The following is a 16,867-nucleotide window of genomic DNA, read 5'->3' as shown; positions in this document are numbered from 1 at the left end:
TGATTCAGTTTCATTTTTTTTCCGTCTCTGTGGTACAAAACCAACGAAATGTCCAAATCCTGCCATAAAATACAGAAGTGTAAACACCCTGATCAGCTCTGCTTTTTTCAGAATGGAGGAAACTCAAACGGATATTTTTTTTTCAAGCATGCTCGAGCTCCTCGGTTCACATGACCCCCTAAGAAAGACTGATAATCCAATATGTACCCACATAAATCCAGCCGTAGTCAGGCCCAGGTCAAACCGAGATAACTGGGCTCCAGCAAATAGCCACGGTAGATCAGACACGGGTCATTATTTATCATCGTCTTAGAGACGTTGCGGCCACTTATTTAGATACATAGACTTCGTGAACAGTGATCAATAAACGTTTTAGGTTGTTGGAGAAAACAACAGGACCACCAACAGCGTAAATATTGCAGAATGTATCCTGGCGGTGTTTATAATAGGAGTCTCAACACCAACACAGAAAAGCAGGGAATTCATCTAAAGGGCCTTAAGTGGTTCTTGACTTGAATTTGGCAAGAAGCGAGACGTGAGGTTGACCTGAACTTTAGCATCTTTTTCTGTAAGTTGAAAAGAAAAGCAAACTTATAGTATACCAGAGAGAGACGAGAGACAAGAAAGAATAAGTATCACTACCAATTCAAACTCTTTATTACTGAAATAAAAATGTAAAACCAATTCCAACTTAGGTCCATAACAATGTAGCAGCAGACCGTATTAACACAACAACAGAAACAAACGTTAGGGTTGGTATAAAAAACGAGGATACGGTAGGAAAGTAATAGGCAATATAACACAAAGCACCTTGTTTATTACATACACAAATCCAAGCCTTTTTGGAAATCTAATATTTGAAAATTGGCGCACATCTTTTATTTTAATTTGAGGATAAATCTAAATACCCTGTTCCCAAAAACAGGTATTCATGTTACAAGAGGTCCAACTTGAGTCCAATCATTTCCACAACAGATAGAAAATAGCACTGCAGTTCCTCAAGCACAGTATTGTTACATTTACATTACAGTGTCCTCACTGATTGACACTGAGGCGGTTCCTTCAATGACACACAGTCCAATGCGAGTTCCTGCCGCTCAGCATGTGACTGCGTCTGTCACCTCGATTCAGGATCAACTTTTTTAAAGCCCAGCGACGTTTTAGACTGCGTGAATTTACACTTTCATTTAACGGCTACGCGCCGTCATTCAAGCAGTTCCTCTTTCATCTGGTTGAAAGAGAGAGCGAGACAGAGTTGACTGATGCAACATGAAACATCTGCTACCTGATTGATTCCTGAATCAAATTGCCCATATGAACGGCTCCAGCTCAGGCTTTTAAAAGAGCTACTTTGCCCCTAATACATGGCCCATTACCAAACGGCCATTCATCACATTAGCCCCGGCTCTGGAGAGCTGCCGGTGTCTCAGTCGCTGCAGTGCCACAGTGCTCTCTGTCTCCAGTCAGGACACACTCAGCGGCACGTCCACTTTGCCATGACTGTGTTTACCTCAGGAATACACAAGCGCAGGCCGCCGCGGGCTCTATTAACGAAGCGAGAAAGAAACCTCTGCCGATACACAGAACATGGACCGATTCAACCTCTCATGCTACACACAGATGTGATTTACTGTACCGTGATGTTCGTTTTCAGCTTCCACCGCAACGTAAAACAGGCTATTGAAAGATTTAGATTTTGACCGTAATCTTTCTGACCGTGAAAGGCCGTACTACATTTTCTAGAATACACACCGTGAATTCTTTATTCTCAAAAATCACCCATTTTGCCAAACCTTTAATTAGCATGAAGCCGTGTGCTTTGAGCTTGAATTAAGGAGCTTCAGGCCCCGCTGCGGTGGGTCTGATTACTTAATAATACGTTGATGAACATAGCTATCAATCAAAGCCTCTGACAGGACTAACAATTCAGAAGAGATCGGACAACATAAGACCTGCTGACTCTCTCGTTGTGGCGTTGTGTGTGCGGGTGTGCGGGAGGACGACAATGACACAATGTTTGAAACCCTGGTTGGCGCCTCAGTAAACACGCTTTACAGTGTACGTTGAACACAAAGTCCTCTGCAGCATGAAGCAATACGTATCCAGTGTGGTTGATACAGCAGGGATAAGATCACTCACAGCACAAGGAGAACATGTACATTGTGATCCTGTATTCTTGAGAACATGAAGTGAATAGTGACCCACATCAGCTGTTGTTGTATGATGTGACATGAAGATGTTGAAAATTTTCTTTTAACAAAGAATTTCTACAAACTTAAATGCAGTTGGGTGTTTTTAATGAAATTGTTTATTTCAACACAGATCTCACTAGACTCTCTTGACTTTTTACATCCTGACATACTAAAAAGGATCATCATAGAATTTGGATTAATGTCCTTGTGAAATACAGCGTCAGATATGACATCTTTTAAATGTTAAGTAAAAATGAAGTACTGCATAATCATTTCTACGGTAGGTGTTTCTACGGTGTTTCGGGACCTTCAGTTGATTGATGACGTATTTTACATGTTGTTCTTTTGCAAGGAATTATTTTAAATTTCATTCAGGACATTTATTTGATAATTAGTATTAGTGTATGTCGAGGATAATAAAGAGAATCTAAGTAAGAATGCAATTGCTATTTGGGGAAAAAATTGAATTTTATGTATAATTAAATTCCGTCATGGCTGAGGAAAAAAACAATGCGGAAAACATTTCAAGACAAAATACACAGGAAAATCTGTTGTCATCATGCAAGTGACTTCACCATTTCAAGTCTTTGATTGTGAAAAGATATATTTTGTGAGGAGCGACACATTTTATTAGAAAGTAGCTGGGTCCAAAGACTTAATTTTCTTTTCCAACGAATATTACTTTTATAGTTTATGCAAACTGAAACCCACCTTTCGTCAGTGAATATCTCCACTTTCCACTCTCCACCTTCACCTCAACGCTCCACCGCGCTGAGAAAGTTGCTGTTTTGTGTTGGTCTGAGATCTTCGCAGCAGAGATGACGTGAAATAAATTCTGCTCTGAGAGGTAAATCACTGCAGCCGAGGGGGACTGCAGCTATTCTCTCTCACCTCCCCACTGCTAGCAGACCGTGGCTGATTTCCTTCCTTGCGTGACTCCGGAGTGTAAACACTCAGCCAGAGTGACTCATCACAATTTCTCACTTCCATGATCTGATATAAACACATGAAGGGGTCAGGTGTCATTTCTGGATGGTGAGTGGGTGGAGGCCAGTATGTCTCCCCATAAGACATCTTCCATTCTCCAAAGAATTCTCAGCTTCCTGCGGCCAAAGCCGCACGCCTGCCCACTTCAGCCTGGAGGAAGGAGAAAAAGAAACACAGTTAGAAATAGGGAGAGAGAAGGGCCGACAATTTGGGTGATAGATTACCGCCTCTGCCAGGCTGAGCTTCAGCAAAACGGAAAGAATGCAGCCGCGATGAGCCTGTATCTCTTTTTACTCCCGAGAAAACAAAAGAAAAAGACTTGACGGCCTTGGATGAAAAATTGTGGGACATGAATTTACTTTTTCTCGCTGCAAATTGATTTACAAGTCACGAATCCTTGTGGACAAGCTGCCGCTTGCCTTTGGGCAGGTTTTCAACTTTGTTAAAAAGGGAACGTAAAAGAAAATCCTAATGCAGCGCTTTGCCCTCTTGAGCCCCTGCGCTGTTGCGTGGCAGTCGGGGTGGAAGGGAGGGTTGGCCACTTCCTTTCAGGCCCCAATCTGAAGAAGGGGCCAAATACAGTCCAACATCAATCACTTTGCACTCCACAGCTTTCCCACTACCATTGTTATAGAGCAGACCGGCGGAAAGAGGCCGGTAGCAGGTGGAAATAAAAATCCCTTTGACAACTATAGGGTAAAATTCCTCCAAAGATCATCAAAACATTTACATAAGCCAAAGGGAGCAACGTCTGGCTGCCAGACACACACACACACACACACAAATATCTAGTCAGCAATATTCTCATATGCTCTGATGCATGAACACATGCGGCCACAGACGGACATTAAAAGGCATGTTTTCATCGGCATGTACACATGAGGCAGTCAGAGACATTCGTGTGTACACACGGACAGACAGGTGCATTGATTACCCAAACGGGACAACCGGGCCCGGGGGACAAAAGTGTCAGAGGTCCCCTTGGTCTTTGAAATGACAAAAACACAAGCAAAAGGAGACACCAAGTACAGGCAAAGCAATATAAAGCCGGTGTTTCCTCCTCCCAGAGGTGGTGGGGGTTGTAGTATAGTCCCATAGTCCTCCCCATAGTGGGAGGATGTAAACAACTATATACACCCTCACTGACTTGGGTTAATAAAAAAATAAAAACAGTTCTCTTTTCCAAAATATGGAATTGCTCAGTTGAAGTTTCTTTAGAATTGTTGTTTATGATGAACAGGTTATGTGCTTTAAAGAACAAAAGCATGTCGATTTTTTTCAGTAATATTACTTTTTTTCCTTTCACCCAAAGAGTGCAATTTGGCAAAAGAAAACATCCTTTCCACCCAGAATCATAACTCACAGATTGAAACACAAAGACAGCGTCATATTGGACCATCAAGCATTCAACGAGGGAAATCCTGAATAACTTAAAGAACTAAACAATCCAAGGCCCATGCAAATTGGCTGAGAGAGTCCTCTGATACTTCTGACCAGCTTTACTTTCATCTTGGCTTCCTCAATTGTAAAAACATAGTTTTTAAAGACAAACGTGTGTATTGTACCTAAGACGTATTTAAATATCCTGTTATGTCATCTATTTTCCCTTCGAGCATCATCCTTCACAAAGATTTTATTTAGACTCTGTTAACATTTGTTGTTATTGTTGGGATATAATATAACATTTCGTGTTAATAACTGACTCATTCAGTTTTCAGTTTTACATTGGTGTTATTTATAATATTCTGAGAGGCGCTCAACTTAAACATAATCACAGTTTAAATGAAAGACGGAAAATAATAATGCAGAAAACTGAGCAGTGTAGGGTGATCTCCCCGTTCCCTGGCACTGCCCACAGCACCACCACAGCTCCCCCACAGCTGCACTCCTCTCCTCGCTTGGGATCATGGGCTGAAACCTGGCAGCATCACCGTCACATGATGCCCGTGCATGTGACGCTTCACTTGGACCCCCCCTCCACTCAGGAAATGCTCTCGGCCTTTTTCCCACCCCAGTGTTCCACTGTGGAGAGCCGGGCATTACGACCGAATCCAGTTACCATCCCAGAGCATTCCTGACTGATTCCGACCACTGCCTGGCTACGGGTTCCCACATGCGATGAGGATGTGCCCTAATTTCAAACCGACTGGAGGACGGGGTATCAAGTTGTGAACTACCAGAGCTGTTTATGACAGAACAGAGACGTTTCAGCTCCACAATAGGCAATTACCGTGCCCACGCATCCCCCTCCCCTTCATTCAATTTGCGGTTTGTCTGTAGGTGGGTTTGGTTGTGCACGGATTAAAAATAGCCAAGCCATTCCAGACTAAAACTGCTAGGGACATAGAACACACATTGCACAAATGATATCTACCATTGTGGTGTACTGTTTGGGAATTCTTAATTGCTTTTTCCGAAGCAGCTTGCCACAAGAAAATCCCCCTTCAGAGTAAAGAAAAAAAAGCATAAGTGGGCTGTGCGTAAACACCATGGATATTATGTCAACGTGCATGTAAACACGTAAGTATAAACCCATGCCGTCCCATGTGCACCCATCAAACTGCCATTGAGGCTGTATCAAAGTAGCTAACCTGCAGCAGAGCCCGTTGTATCCAACGTCCGCCCTCCCTCTCCCGTTAGTGTTCTGCGCTGTGGTTTCTGCTTCAGCTCTTATTATTGATGTCTCTCTCTGCATCAGACAGACCATGTTGGACTGGCCGTGGGGGGTGAGCGGGTGTGCAGGGCTGCAGGGCTGCAGGGCGGGGCACCACACAGACTCCCACTCACTGTGTGGGAATGAATCTTCCTAGAAAGGCCACACAAGAAAGGGTGCATGGTGAAGTGGTTTAATGCAACATTTTAATGTATTTTTCAAAGGCCTTTAGCCAAAAATAAAACACTAGAGATCATATCAGTTTTCGTAGAGCAATAGCTACACAGAAGGCAAACAGGAAAAAAGGTCATTTGACTAAAGATCCGTTCAAAGTATAGCTAAAATGTGAATTCCATTTTTTAAACAGAATTTTACTTAATTAAAGTGTAATCAGTGAATTCTAAAAATAATGGAGTAAATAATGAAAATTATGGAGTTATACCTTAAAATATTGTCTATGTTCAACAATCCAAAAGTGTCCTTGTTACATATTAGATTTATATTAAATATTTTCTATAATATTAAAACCTCCACTTGCTTATGCACATTCCTCCCTAAACATATTTGAAAATACGAACCTAACGGTGGAACGAAGACAACAAAAACAAATGTAACAATCAGTTACAACGGTTTGGTGTCAATATAATTCATTTTGTTGACCAAACAAGAGTGACAATGATGGAGATGGTTGGATTTTATCAATTGATCGCTGACAATTCTTCAACATTTTATCAATCCCACCAATATCCTGAAAGAAACACGCAGCCAATCCATTGTGAAACTTTTACTGTTCTGAAATCTTTTACTCTTGCTGAGTAAATTGAGGGTGAACGGTCCATAACAACCTGAACTAAGCAGCACATTTTTCTTCATGTTTTCACCTTTTAGTCCAACTCATTTTTTTTTTTTTTTTAATGCTTTGTGTGTTTGATTTGTCATATTTCACACAGCAAATAGCATGTAAAGCTTGCTGAAATACGGGTATGCTTTAAAAAGATATATTCAGAATGGCTATGTTTACCACATTTGGACAGTTTGGAAAACCCCTTGACCTGCCAAACCCTCCCCACTGCTCTCCTCCATGTCAAATTATGTGGCGCGGCCTATGATCACAAAATAAACAAGAAAGAATTCTATTCATTTGACATGCAACAAACTAGTGAAATAAGAAAATGAAAATCTGATTATGTGAGTGGGCTATCTTTAATTTGACACTAGAGACTATTGCGGTAAAACGATGTCAATTAACGCGTATACCCATGACGCATGTCAAGCTTTTAAAACTACATAAAAATAGCATACTTTGTGTCAATTGCTCCATAATAAAAAATAAAAACATCAAAAGACATGTGACCTAATGCTTAATGCATTCATTTATCACTTGTATTATCTCGCAACGGAAGTACATTTGAGCTCTGCACCTCTTATTAATTTAATAACTAATACTTCAATTAATTGTCGAAACAATTCCATCGAAATATCCGTGATATCGAAACATAATCGACAACTCTCAATAATCAATTATAGCTTGCCATTGATGTTGCTGATGCTGCAGGTGTGTGTAGCTGAGGCAGACAGGTGGGCGTACATCTTTGTGTAACGTGTGACGCTGTGACAAATGTTAAAATATGAAGTGTCTCATCCTCTTGATCATTTTTGAGACTGCGGAGAAATAACCGCGACGCTTTCCACGTGACGCGTGGGTCGGTAACAGTTGAATCCGTTGGACCCAAGTAGCAGTGTGGTGCACAAGGACACTAAACTGCAGGTCTAAAACATTTGAAAAGCATTTATTTGAATGAGCTCCAAGTGGCATTGCTGTAAAATTGTTGTGAAAAGAAACACTTTGCGAATTGCACTTTGAAATCCACCTTGTCTGTATATTCTGTACCACGTGACGGCTTTTCTTTGCACCTTCACGCACGCGCACTCAACAGCCCAATGAACATGCATCTTGCCGACAGAATTGAAAAGTAATCGCGTGCAGCTGATTACCGGAGAGGGTGTTGCCCATCAAATACACCTCGGATCCACGAGACGCAATGCGCGCAATCAGCGGTCTGCTAGCAATCCCGTCCTTTCTCGTTCACATAAACACCACTCGAACGAAAATATACACGGCCACCTACAGTGCAGGGAAAGTGCACAGGGGGGGTACGCACCTCGGCATTACACTGTTTCCCATTAGAGTGACAATGCGGAGCGGCTACAGGCGACACTGCGGAGGAAGAGGCGCAAAACCAATTAGGATGCATCTTTAAATTTTCTGGTAAAAGCACAGAAAAGGTCTTTACTGTGAATGTGCATTCCAAATAAGGTGATGCGACGAATGGTTTCATCATGAAGGACATTATAGAAGAACAAATGTCAACATTACAGTTTTTAATTCTATAGTCATGTAAAAGTGTTTATATTATAAACTACACCATTTTTGTGTTGAGTATTTTTGCACAATTTGCAAATGTGTGCCGTATTGATTGTTATTTTTGGTTTGGCATAACATGATATGAATAAAATGAAATAAAATAAAATGTTATTATCAGAGAATCCAATTCTGCTATCAAACCATCGGCCGGCCCTCTGATTAAACGAACATTTTGTAACTTTGTCAAATCTGCTGCTAATGTTTACTTTCACGGGATGACGTCTTTTCCATATTTCATTTATTTGAAATTATATTTTTAAAAATGTGTTCACTTTTTTGTCGTGAAACTTGATCAGTTCGAGTCACTTGTTTTAACACCGATTGCATGCGAAGAGGTTAAACAATAAATTGGAAAATTGTGTGCTCTGGTTGAATTAAGCAGTAAAAATCTTATCAACACCCGATTTAAGTTCAAGTTGGAGGAATTTAGGGCCAGTTGATCGATCGCTGAGTCGTGCTGTGGTCCAAACAAAGTCCCTGCGGCCTCTTGGTGACCCTCTGCGGCCTGGCGAGGAAAGTTCCTAAGATGGTTTGGAAAGAAACTTTTATTTACAAGTTCGACACTTCAGATTATCTGCACCACTCTTGACCGTCCCTGGTCTCCCGAACAGCTGAATATGTTTCTTTGAAGCCAAAAGAAATTAAACTACTGACCGCTGCAGCTGGTCAATGGATAACCCCCCCCCCCCCCCCCCCCCCAATGTTTTACTATTTGCTATGAATAAGCAAACATGTTGACGTTTTGACGGCCTGACTTGCTCACATGTCGTGTCTGGGAGAACTACGTGACTGAGAATGATCAATTATTAATGCAAGATAAAGCGAATTGTGGTTAGTAACAATGTTCAGGTGTACCTGCAAAAAAGGCCTAAATTATATGTACATATATTTGCCATATTGATGTGTGCCATTGTACACAAGTGCACAGACGACGAATCACTAAGAACCGTTTACATTTCTGCAGAAAACATGTTGAGGGGTCCAAAATTAGTTTCAGTGCACTAAATAACGGTAAGACGGTTTGGAAAGCCTGTCGGGCCTGTGCACTCTGCGGTGTACCTCCACCTAAGTGGCCAAGCATTCCTGAGGATGCAGCGCTGTCAAATATTTCATGACGGGACGTCATGGAAAAGCGCACGACTTCGTCTGCGATGGAGCAACAGGGGAGCGCTGACCTCGGGACTCCTGCGTCATGATGATGAACATAATCGCCCACTGACGCTGTAACAGCAACCATTCCCGTGAAAAATACACCAAGACTTTGTGAAAAACATATATTCTGGAATGCTGCATAAAACATGATATACATTGCTGTATCTTCATGATAATTGCAAAATGGGGTAGATAACTGTATTGCCACAAATCAACTCCAAAAGTATCTTAGGTGATAAAAAAAAACTACACATTGTGCATACTTTTATTGGTGAAAGAACTATGGGGCAGTGGCGCAACGCAATTCCACACTAGTGGTAAACAGCCACGGATACAGCCTTTGGATGAACATGCAGGTTAGGCATACATGTAGGCCTGTGGACAACAAAGACAGAACAACATGCCGCGGGGGGAATGAGCGTGCGAGGGAGAAAAAAATGCCTTAATGGAATGAAGTCATCAGCGGTAATTAAATGCAGTGGGCAGAGAGAGAGGACGGGAGCGCGCCTGCCCCTGGTGCGCGCTGGGTGGTCCGTACCCTGATAAATGTGTGGCCCTCACTCCAAGCGAATGGCCGAGCAGGCATCGGTTAAAACAATACTTACATTCATTTCTCCATGCGTTTAAACCTTCTCCGCCACAGCAAAAACTAACAGTGGAACGCCTGTCCCCTCTGGGGTGAACATGAGAGTTTTACAATCAATTGTTTTCTTGGCTGAAACAAGAGGGACCGGCGATATCCGGTGAACATAAATATAATATTTGATATGTCAGTCATACATCAAAAATTATTTAAATGTATTTCTTGAAATTTGATCTAACGTATATAAACATGCTGCCAATCGACATTTTAAGAGACATATTATTAGCAGAGCTCCTAGTGACCTTTACGCACATCCCACGCTCCAAACACAGTCGGATTTTAACGCGCAGCGCAAACACATTTCATCCAGTGCACGTTTCCATTGTGTCACAACCAGCGGTGCTCATAATGCATCGATGCAAACAGCAACAGTAACTCCGGGAAGCGCACCAAGCTCCACTGACTGAACCCACGGAGAAGCGCGGGGTTGCAGGCTGCCGCCATCGAGCTCTCCAGGGAACAATAAGCATTCTACTGTCAACAGTTTTAGGTTATGCACTGGTCGTCCCTCCGTTTCTATCGCTCACGGCTGCGCAGAAGGCAGTAAAACGAGCTAAAATCAAGCGTCTGCACTTTCGGGAACACAACAAATAAACAAACAGTTGCGAATCTGATTCTGATTGAACTGCAATTCAGTTGAGGCAAAATCCCCAAGGCATATCGTTTTCCTTATTATTCTGTAGGATAACATGTCACATAAAACCCACTAAACATCTATCGTGGCCCTGAATTAAGATGGCCTGCTGCTAATTTTCTAACTCGGAATTGTTAACCCAATACCTTCATTCCTGGATCGTTCGATGGTTCGCGTGCCTGCAGCAGTTGATCTCAAGCCCCCGTCCGAGTTTCTGCGCTCACAGCTCGGCAGAGCTTCCACCTCACTCCTCCTGGGTCCCTGCGTAAATATTATGACTGCATTATACAAACAATATTCATGTGCAAAAACGTCCAACATCACCGAAGGCCGTCCCGCACAGACGGACATATCGCATCAGAATGAGTATTAGGTGATCTAACGGGGCTTTTGCTTGATTTTATATTTAAAGAAGGTCAGGGAAAATGTTTACATTTTGCTATATAAACATCCTGCCCATGTTCCTGTCTATCTTTTACAAAAATAAAGAGGGTGGCTTTGAATTAGAGGGGCCTGTCCGCTGGTAAATACTTTTCATTCACTAAAAATTTTTCAAAAAATCTTTCATGAATTTAATACCAAAGGAGCACGAGCTCTTTGCCGCGCTGGTGCTTCTAGCTTGGCACCTTCATTTCAGAGATACCGGTTTCACGGTTGGTTTATCCACCTATAGTCAGTTTACATCAATACTCTGCATTGTGATTGTATAAAATGACTATTTAAATCAAATATCTTACATTTAAAAAAAAACAACGAGAAATCAGAATCTGCATTCAAATGTCCTGTGTTGCTACCAGAATGTGTTAATATAATATAATTAACTATTTGGATGTGTCGCATTCAAGTGCATATAGCTTACTGGCATATATAGCTACATTATATTTCCTTATTTCATTGTAAAGTTAGGAAAAAAACATTTCCCTGAAAAGTACACAGATGTGCAGCCCACCGCTGGAGTAGGAGGGAACTGGGCGTGTCTCTACATTAGGATGGCCAAGACATCCAGCTTCCAATGCGCTGATGGCAACAGATAAGTAAAAAGTGAGCTCCTCGGACGCACGACGACACACCAACTGAAGTGGAAAGCGGCTCCTGTTCTGCTTCTCCTTCTCCTTGTCCCGTTTCAGACGCTGCGCACGAGGCGGCACGGCTTCACACCACCGCGGGACTCAACTCACAAGGAAGAAGAGTTTAAAGAAGAAAGTCTGGCTCGTTCGTTAAGTCGATTCGGTTACCTTTTTTTTTCCTTGGCTCTTTAAAAGTGTCCAAACCTTCTAGTGTTTCTAGACGGACATCGGTGGAAAGCGACTATTTGCCTTTGCCATTTCGAAGACAAAATTGAACTAATGACGGCAGAGGTCCAGCAGCCCTCAGCGCAGACTCCCGGACAGAGCAGCCCGATGTCTGCCCCGGAGAAGCCGCACGGACACACGGCCGCGATGGAAACCGCCTCTTCTACGACCAAGACCAAGAAGACAAACGCCGGGATCCGCAGGCCAGAGAAACCCCCCTATTCCTACATCGCTCTGATAGTCATGGCTATCCAGAGCTCTCCAACCAAGCGCCTGACGCTTAGTGAAATATACCAGTTCCTGCAGAGCCGCTTCCCGTTCTTCAGGGGCTCCTACCAGGGATGGAAGAACTCTGTGCGTCACAACTTGTCGTTGAACGAGTGCTTCATTAAGCTGCCCAAAGGCCTCGGCCGGCCAGGGAAGGGACACTACTGGACTATCGACCCGGCCAGTGAGTTTATGTTCGAGGAGGGCTCCTTCAGAAGGAGACCCCGGGGTTTTAGGCGCAAATGTCAGGCGCTGAAGCCCATGTACAGCATGATGAACGGCCTTGGTTTCAACCACATCCCCGAGTCCTACAACTTCCAGGGGAGCGGCGGGGGCCTGTCGTGTCCGCCCAACGGCTTGTCCCTGGACAGCGGGCTCGGGATGATGAATGGACACTTGGCGGGTAACATGGAAGGGATGGGTCTGTCCGGGCACACCATGTCGCACTTGTCGACCAACGGGGGACATTCCTACATGGGGAGTTGTACGGGATCCAACGGGAGTGATTATCCCCACCACGACAATTCGGCCTCCCCTCTGCTGACGAGCGGGGGAGTCATGGAGCCTCACCCGGTGTACTCGAGCTCAGCCTCGGCGTGGGCTCCGGCCCCCTCGGGCTCGCTGAACAACGGGGCCTCCTACATAAAGCAGCAGCCGCTGTCTCCTTGTAATCCGGGGGCCAACTCGCTGCAGCCGAGCCTGCCCACACATTCACTAGACCAGTCCTACCTGCACCAGAACGGGCACAGTTCTACAGATTTACAAGGTAGGCCGCGTGATCAATTCATCTGCTTCTAAAAACTGTAACGTGCTGCGTAAAACTGCAACGATTAGTTAGAAAGATGTCATATATGAGGTAGAAAAATCAATAAATGCCAAACCATTTGATGCGAGGTTTTAATGTGCTTTGAGCCAGTATCACATATTCTTCTGATGCGGGCCTAAAATCCTTAATTTCCCTAAATTTATAAACACGGCGTTTACGTCACGGAACGCGGTTTTATCTTATGTTGTATAAAAACGGAAGAAGAATTCAACTCAAGCTTGTTATGGGAATTGATACAACTAAAGGAAACCACGTATTTTGTCAGGCCAATAATTAAATAATTCCTGGAAGTGATTAAAAAAATAAGACCGAATGGAGGACCGGTGGAGATGCGTGCCAATCTCCGGGCAAGAAAACCAAGCGCGGTCAGGCGCCGGCTGCCCTGATCCCGACTCCTCCGGGATTGGCGTGCGAAACGGTCACTGACAATTAGCCCTGAGACCTGCCCCCCCCTTTGGACAATCTTAATCTCGCTTGCTTAATGGACTTCTAAATCTGTGGGGAATGTGGACTGGCCATGTAGAGTCAGGGTAACTATACTTTATAAATGTCTTATATGCGAAATACAATTTGTATTTGTTTTATATATATATAACCTATATATATATATATATATATATATATATATATATAATGCGATATACAACAAATTGTATTTCGCATTCGTATTCGAGGAAGTATTGGATATTGGAATTTATTATTTATATTTAAAAATATACATGTGGCTTGGGAAACACGAGTATTAGATTCCCCCTTTAATTTTACATTGCTATTTCTGCCACGAATCTGTAAATTGTTATTATTATTAGTATTATCATTATGTATATATTTAGTCTTCTTAGAAAACCCTGGATAATTGACCAATTAAATCCTAAAATATCAATCTTGTATAACCATCTTCTATAATTTCTCTGATATTTAACCTACAAACAACATTCTTGGAAGTTGTCAAAGTTGCCAAAGTCTGATTCGACCAAGGTATATATATATATATGCATGCATATAAAGAGTTGTCATTGATTTTAACTCGTATTTTACATTTCCATAGGTATCCCTCGGTACCATTCCCAGTCTCCGAGCATGTGTGACCGAAAGGAGTTCGTCTTCTCGTTCAACGCGATGACGTCTTCAACGATGCACTCCCCGAGCAGCAGCGCGTACTACCACCACCAACAGGTCTCCTACCAGGACATCAAGCCCTGCGTCATGTGAGGATACCCCCCCCCCCCCCCCCCCCCCCCTCCCCGGGCACCCTGTGTCGGGAGACTTGAGCCACGCAGCGGGGTGAAACGAGAGAAACGACAACAGACGAGTAAATAACCACTGAGGGACATGAAGGCACGGCCCCGCTTCACGTAGACCGGACTACTTTTGCGTTTCACACCGCGGAGACCGGCCACTCACCAAGCAAACAACGTAATAATAATATATAATAATATTCAAAACAACAAAAAAAAGACTTTTCATGCCATCAACATCGACCGGCGGGGTAAAGACTCAGTGTATGAAACCCTGCTGCTGTTTGGTACTTAGTCCTGCAGAGCGGATGACTACCACTTCACACCTTCGTTAATGTGTATTCTTCTTGTTAAAGTAGGCCATTGTACAAATGCACACGTCCATTTTCTCTGTCTGACGTTTTTTTACTTCTTTTCTCTGACAAATTAGACGGAGGCTCTTTTTTCTTTTCTTGGACTTTCAACGTTGAATTTTAAGGGGCAATTATGGACATCACATAAAACTTGTCCGTATATATTGTGTCGAAACGATGAGAGCACTTTTTGAATAACCTAAGCGCATCTTTTTTATTTATTCTGTAGGCCTACGTATTTTAATTTCAGGCGAAACAGCCAAGGAGGTATATTCTTTATTGGCAATATTTGTCAAAACGCTTGTTGTTTTAAAATGAAAGTTGAGGATATATTGTAAGCACTGTTATGTTGTTTGTGTTAGAGATATGTATACTTATTTTCAGCACTGTGTATACTGTTAGGGAAATTAGCAAGGGTCCAATGAGGGCTATATTACAAATCCTTTGTAAGAAATAAAATATATCTGTTGGGCTATTTAAGCCTAAATCCACAAAAAAAAAAAAAAATCTCAAACTGGTCATCACTTTTACTCAATCAAACCAAAACATTAAAAAAAGTGAAGCTTTGTACCCTGAAGCATCACATTTTTTATACGTGAGCATTTTTAAGCCTCGACGGATCAAAAAAAGAATCTGCGTTTAAGTGGTTCTCATCTAATCTGTGAAGCCTAAAAATTAAAGCATGAGCGCAAGTTTAACAGTACTGCAGAATACTACAAACGTTCACCATTCAGCAGTGTGCTTTCATCTAACCTGAGACAAGCCTGTTAATGAAAATCAATATCCAATGACCGAATCAGAATTTGCATAAAACAATAACTTAAAAATGGGTTTGAAATAAAAAAAGTTACACAGTTAAGTTCTTTAAGCCTTCTACGCAAGCTGGAATTATAGTGACACCAAGGAACGAGCTCTGCAGCAGCTACATGGTCAGTTGTTTTCCTGTAAAACATTTTGCTCAAAGGATGATTATGCTGCACTAACATTTGAAAATCTACATAAGAAAATAAAAATTGCAATTGGGTGTTACACAAAATATGAATGAATGCTACAAGTGGAAGCTCTAGCTTTTACAACTTCGAATATTACATCAAGTTTATGTAATTTTACTGGCTGCAAGGTATCGTCTATTCAAATGGACAAATGAGAAAGTGTTTCTCTTCTAAGAATATTAAATCATTTTATCTTCAGGGAAGTTTGTGCAGTTGAAAATAACAGGTGCTTCAAAAGTATAAAAAAAAATGGCGGCATGGAAGTATTTTTAGCGAGCAACCACATGGCTCAGTCAGTCGAGCAACCGAATTGCAACGTGAGACGTCTTCCTATTCATTTTACTTTGTATTTAACGCGGTCGACATACATCGGAGCTTCAGTTCGTAACCATTTTGAGTGTCAATACTTGAGTTACGTCGAAATCCTACATGACCACAGCCTGAACCCCGACGTGAGCAGCGCCATGGAGCACGTATGGGGGGGGCGGGGGGATGAACAGCTCTTTGACAAACTGATGCCATTTGCCGGGGTTCAGCGCTCGGGCGGGGCAGAGCGAGTGAGATGGAGCTCCACAGCTGTTCCCTCACCGGGCCTGGATGACAGCTCCATAAAAAGCCCGAGGCCTGCTCCGGTGGGACAGACATGCTGGGCGCTCTTGACCTCAGGGAAAACCGTACGCTGCTCTAACGCAGACGGACACCAGTGTGAGCAGCTACCTGGTGTTAAGACACAGAAACACCACGTTCAAAAACAGGGCGCCAGAGCGCGGCTGGAGGACTGATTGCATGCGCTTTATTCTTTTAGGATTTCATATTAAGTTAAACTAGTGCTCTGCAACAGCGCTGTGAATCAAAATAATTAAGTTAATTCCCACCCTAACATATGTATTACTCACAAAAACACCAAGTAGACGCATTATCCAAAGTTCGCTCTACATTCGTGATGTCAAATCAACTTGTATTATTTGGGTTTGTGTAAGCACAATGGAGTAAAAGTTTAGCTTACTGCCTCCTCAGTACAACCTGTATCATGGAGTTTGAGGGGGAACTCTGACACCTGCAATACAACGATGTAGGAGCTCAGGGTTCTTCCAGCCTCTAAAAAGCAGAGGCTATTTCTTAAATGCTGCAAAACGGCGTAACGCCACTTAAGTATTTGTCGACATCAAAGTAAGACAAGTTTTGTTAAAAGAAAAATAAGACACTTAGCCAG

The 16,867-nt window shown here is 42.6% G+C and overlaps 1 protein-coding gene and 1 long non-coding RNA gene across 3 annotated transcripts; one reads left to right on the top strand and one right to left on the bottom strand.

Moving 5' to 3' along the window:
* Nucleotides 1-640: 640 nt before the first annotated feature.
* LOC120813477 (uncharacterized) lies at nucleotides 641-11,075 on the bottom strand. Of its 2 annotated transcripts, none has more exons than XR_013451484.1 (3): nucleotides 7,995-11,075; nucleotides 5,771-5,985; nucleotides 641-3,329 (listed from the first exon to the last, which is right to left on the bottom strand). It is a non-coding gene; the product is annotated as an uncharacterized LOC120813477 (long non-coding RNA). The 2 variants fall into 2 exon arrangements; XR_005710911.2 differs by having other exon boundaries at nucleotides 10,833-11,072.
* A 382-nt stretch (nucleotides 11,076-11,457) lies between these two features.
* foxf1 (forkhead box F1) lies at nucleotides 11,458-15,232 on the top strand. The gene is made up of 2 exons (XM_040203892.2): nucleotides 11,458-13,011; nucleotides 14,120-15,232. Exons 1-2 carry the CDS (start codon nucleotides 12,033-12,035, stop codon nucleotides 14,281-14,283), a joined length of 1,143 nt encoding a protein of 380 aa, XP_040059826.2. The 5' UTR covers nucleotides 11,458-12,032; the 3' UTR covers nucleotides 14,284-15,232.
* The last annotated feature ends 1,635 nt before the right edge of the window (nucleotides 15,233-16,867 follow it).

Source organism: Gasterosteus aculeatus, chromosome 12 (assembly GCF_964276395.1).
Source record: "Gasterosteus aculeatus chromosome 12, fGasAcu3.hap1.1, whole genome shotgun sequence".
Taxonomy (NCBI): Eukaryota; Metazoa; Chordata; class Actinopteri; order Perciformes; family Gasterosteidae; genus Gasterosteus; species Gasterosteus aculeatus.
This window is presented reverse-complemented; position numbering and strand designations above follow the sequence as displayed.

Coding starts and splice junctions, on each gene's coding strand:
- foxf1 (XM_040203892.2), top strand. CDS start 12,033: ATGACGGCAGAGGTCCAGCAGCCCTCAGCGCAGACTCCCGGACAGAGC. Junction 13,012..14,119: donor CAGTTCTACAGATTTACAAG/GTAGGCCGCGTG, acceptor ACATTTCCATAG/GTATCCCTCGGTACCATTCC.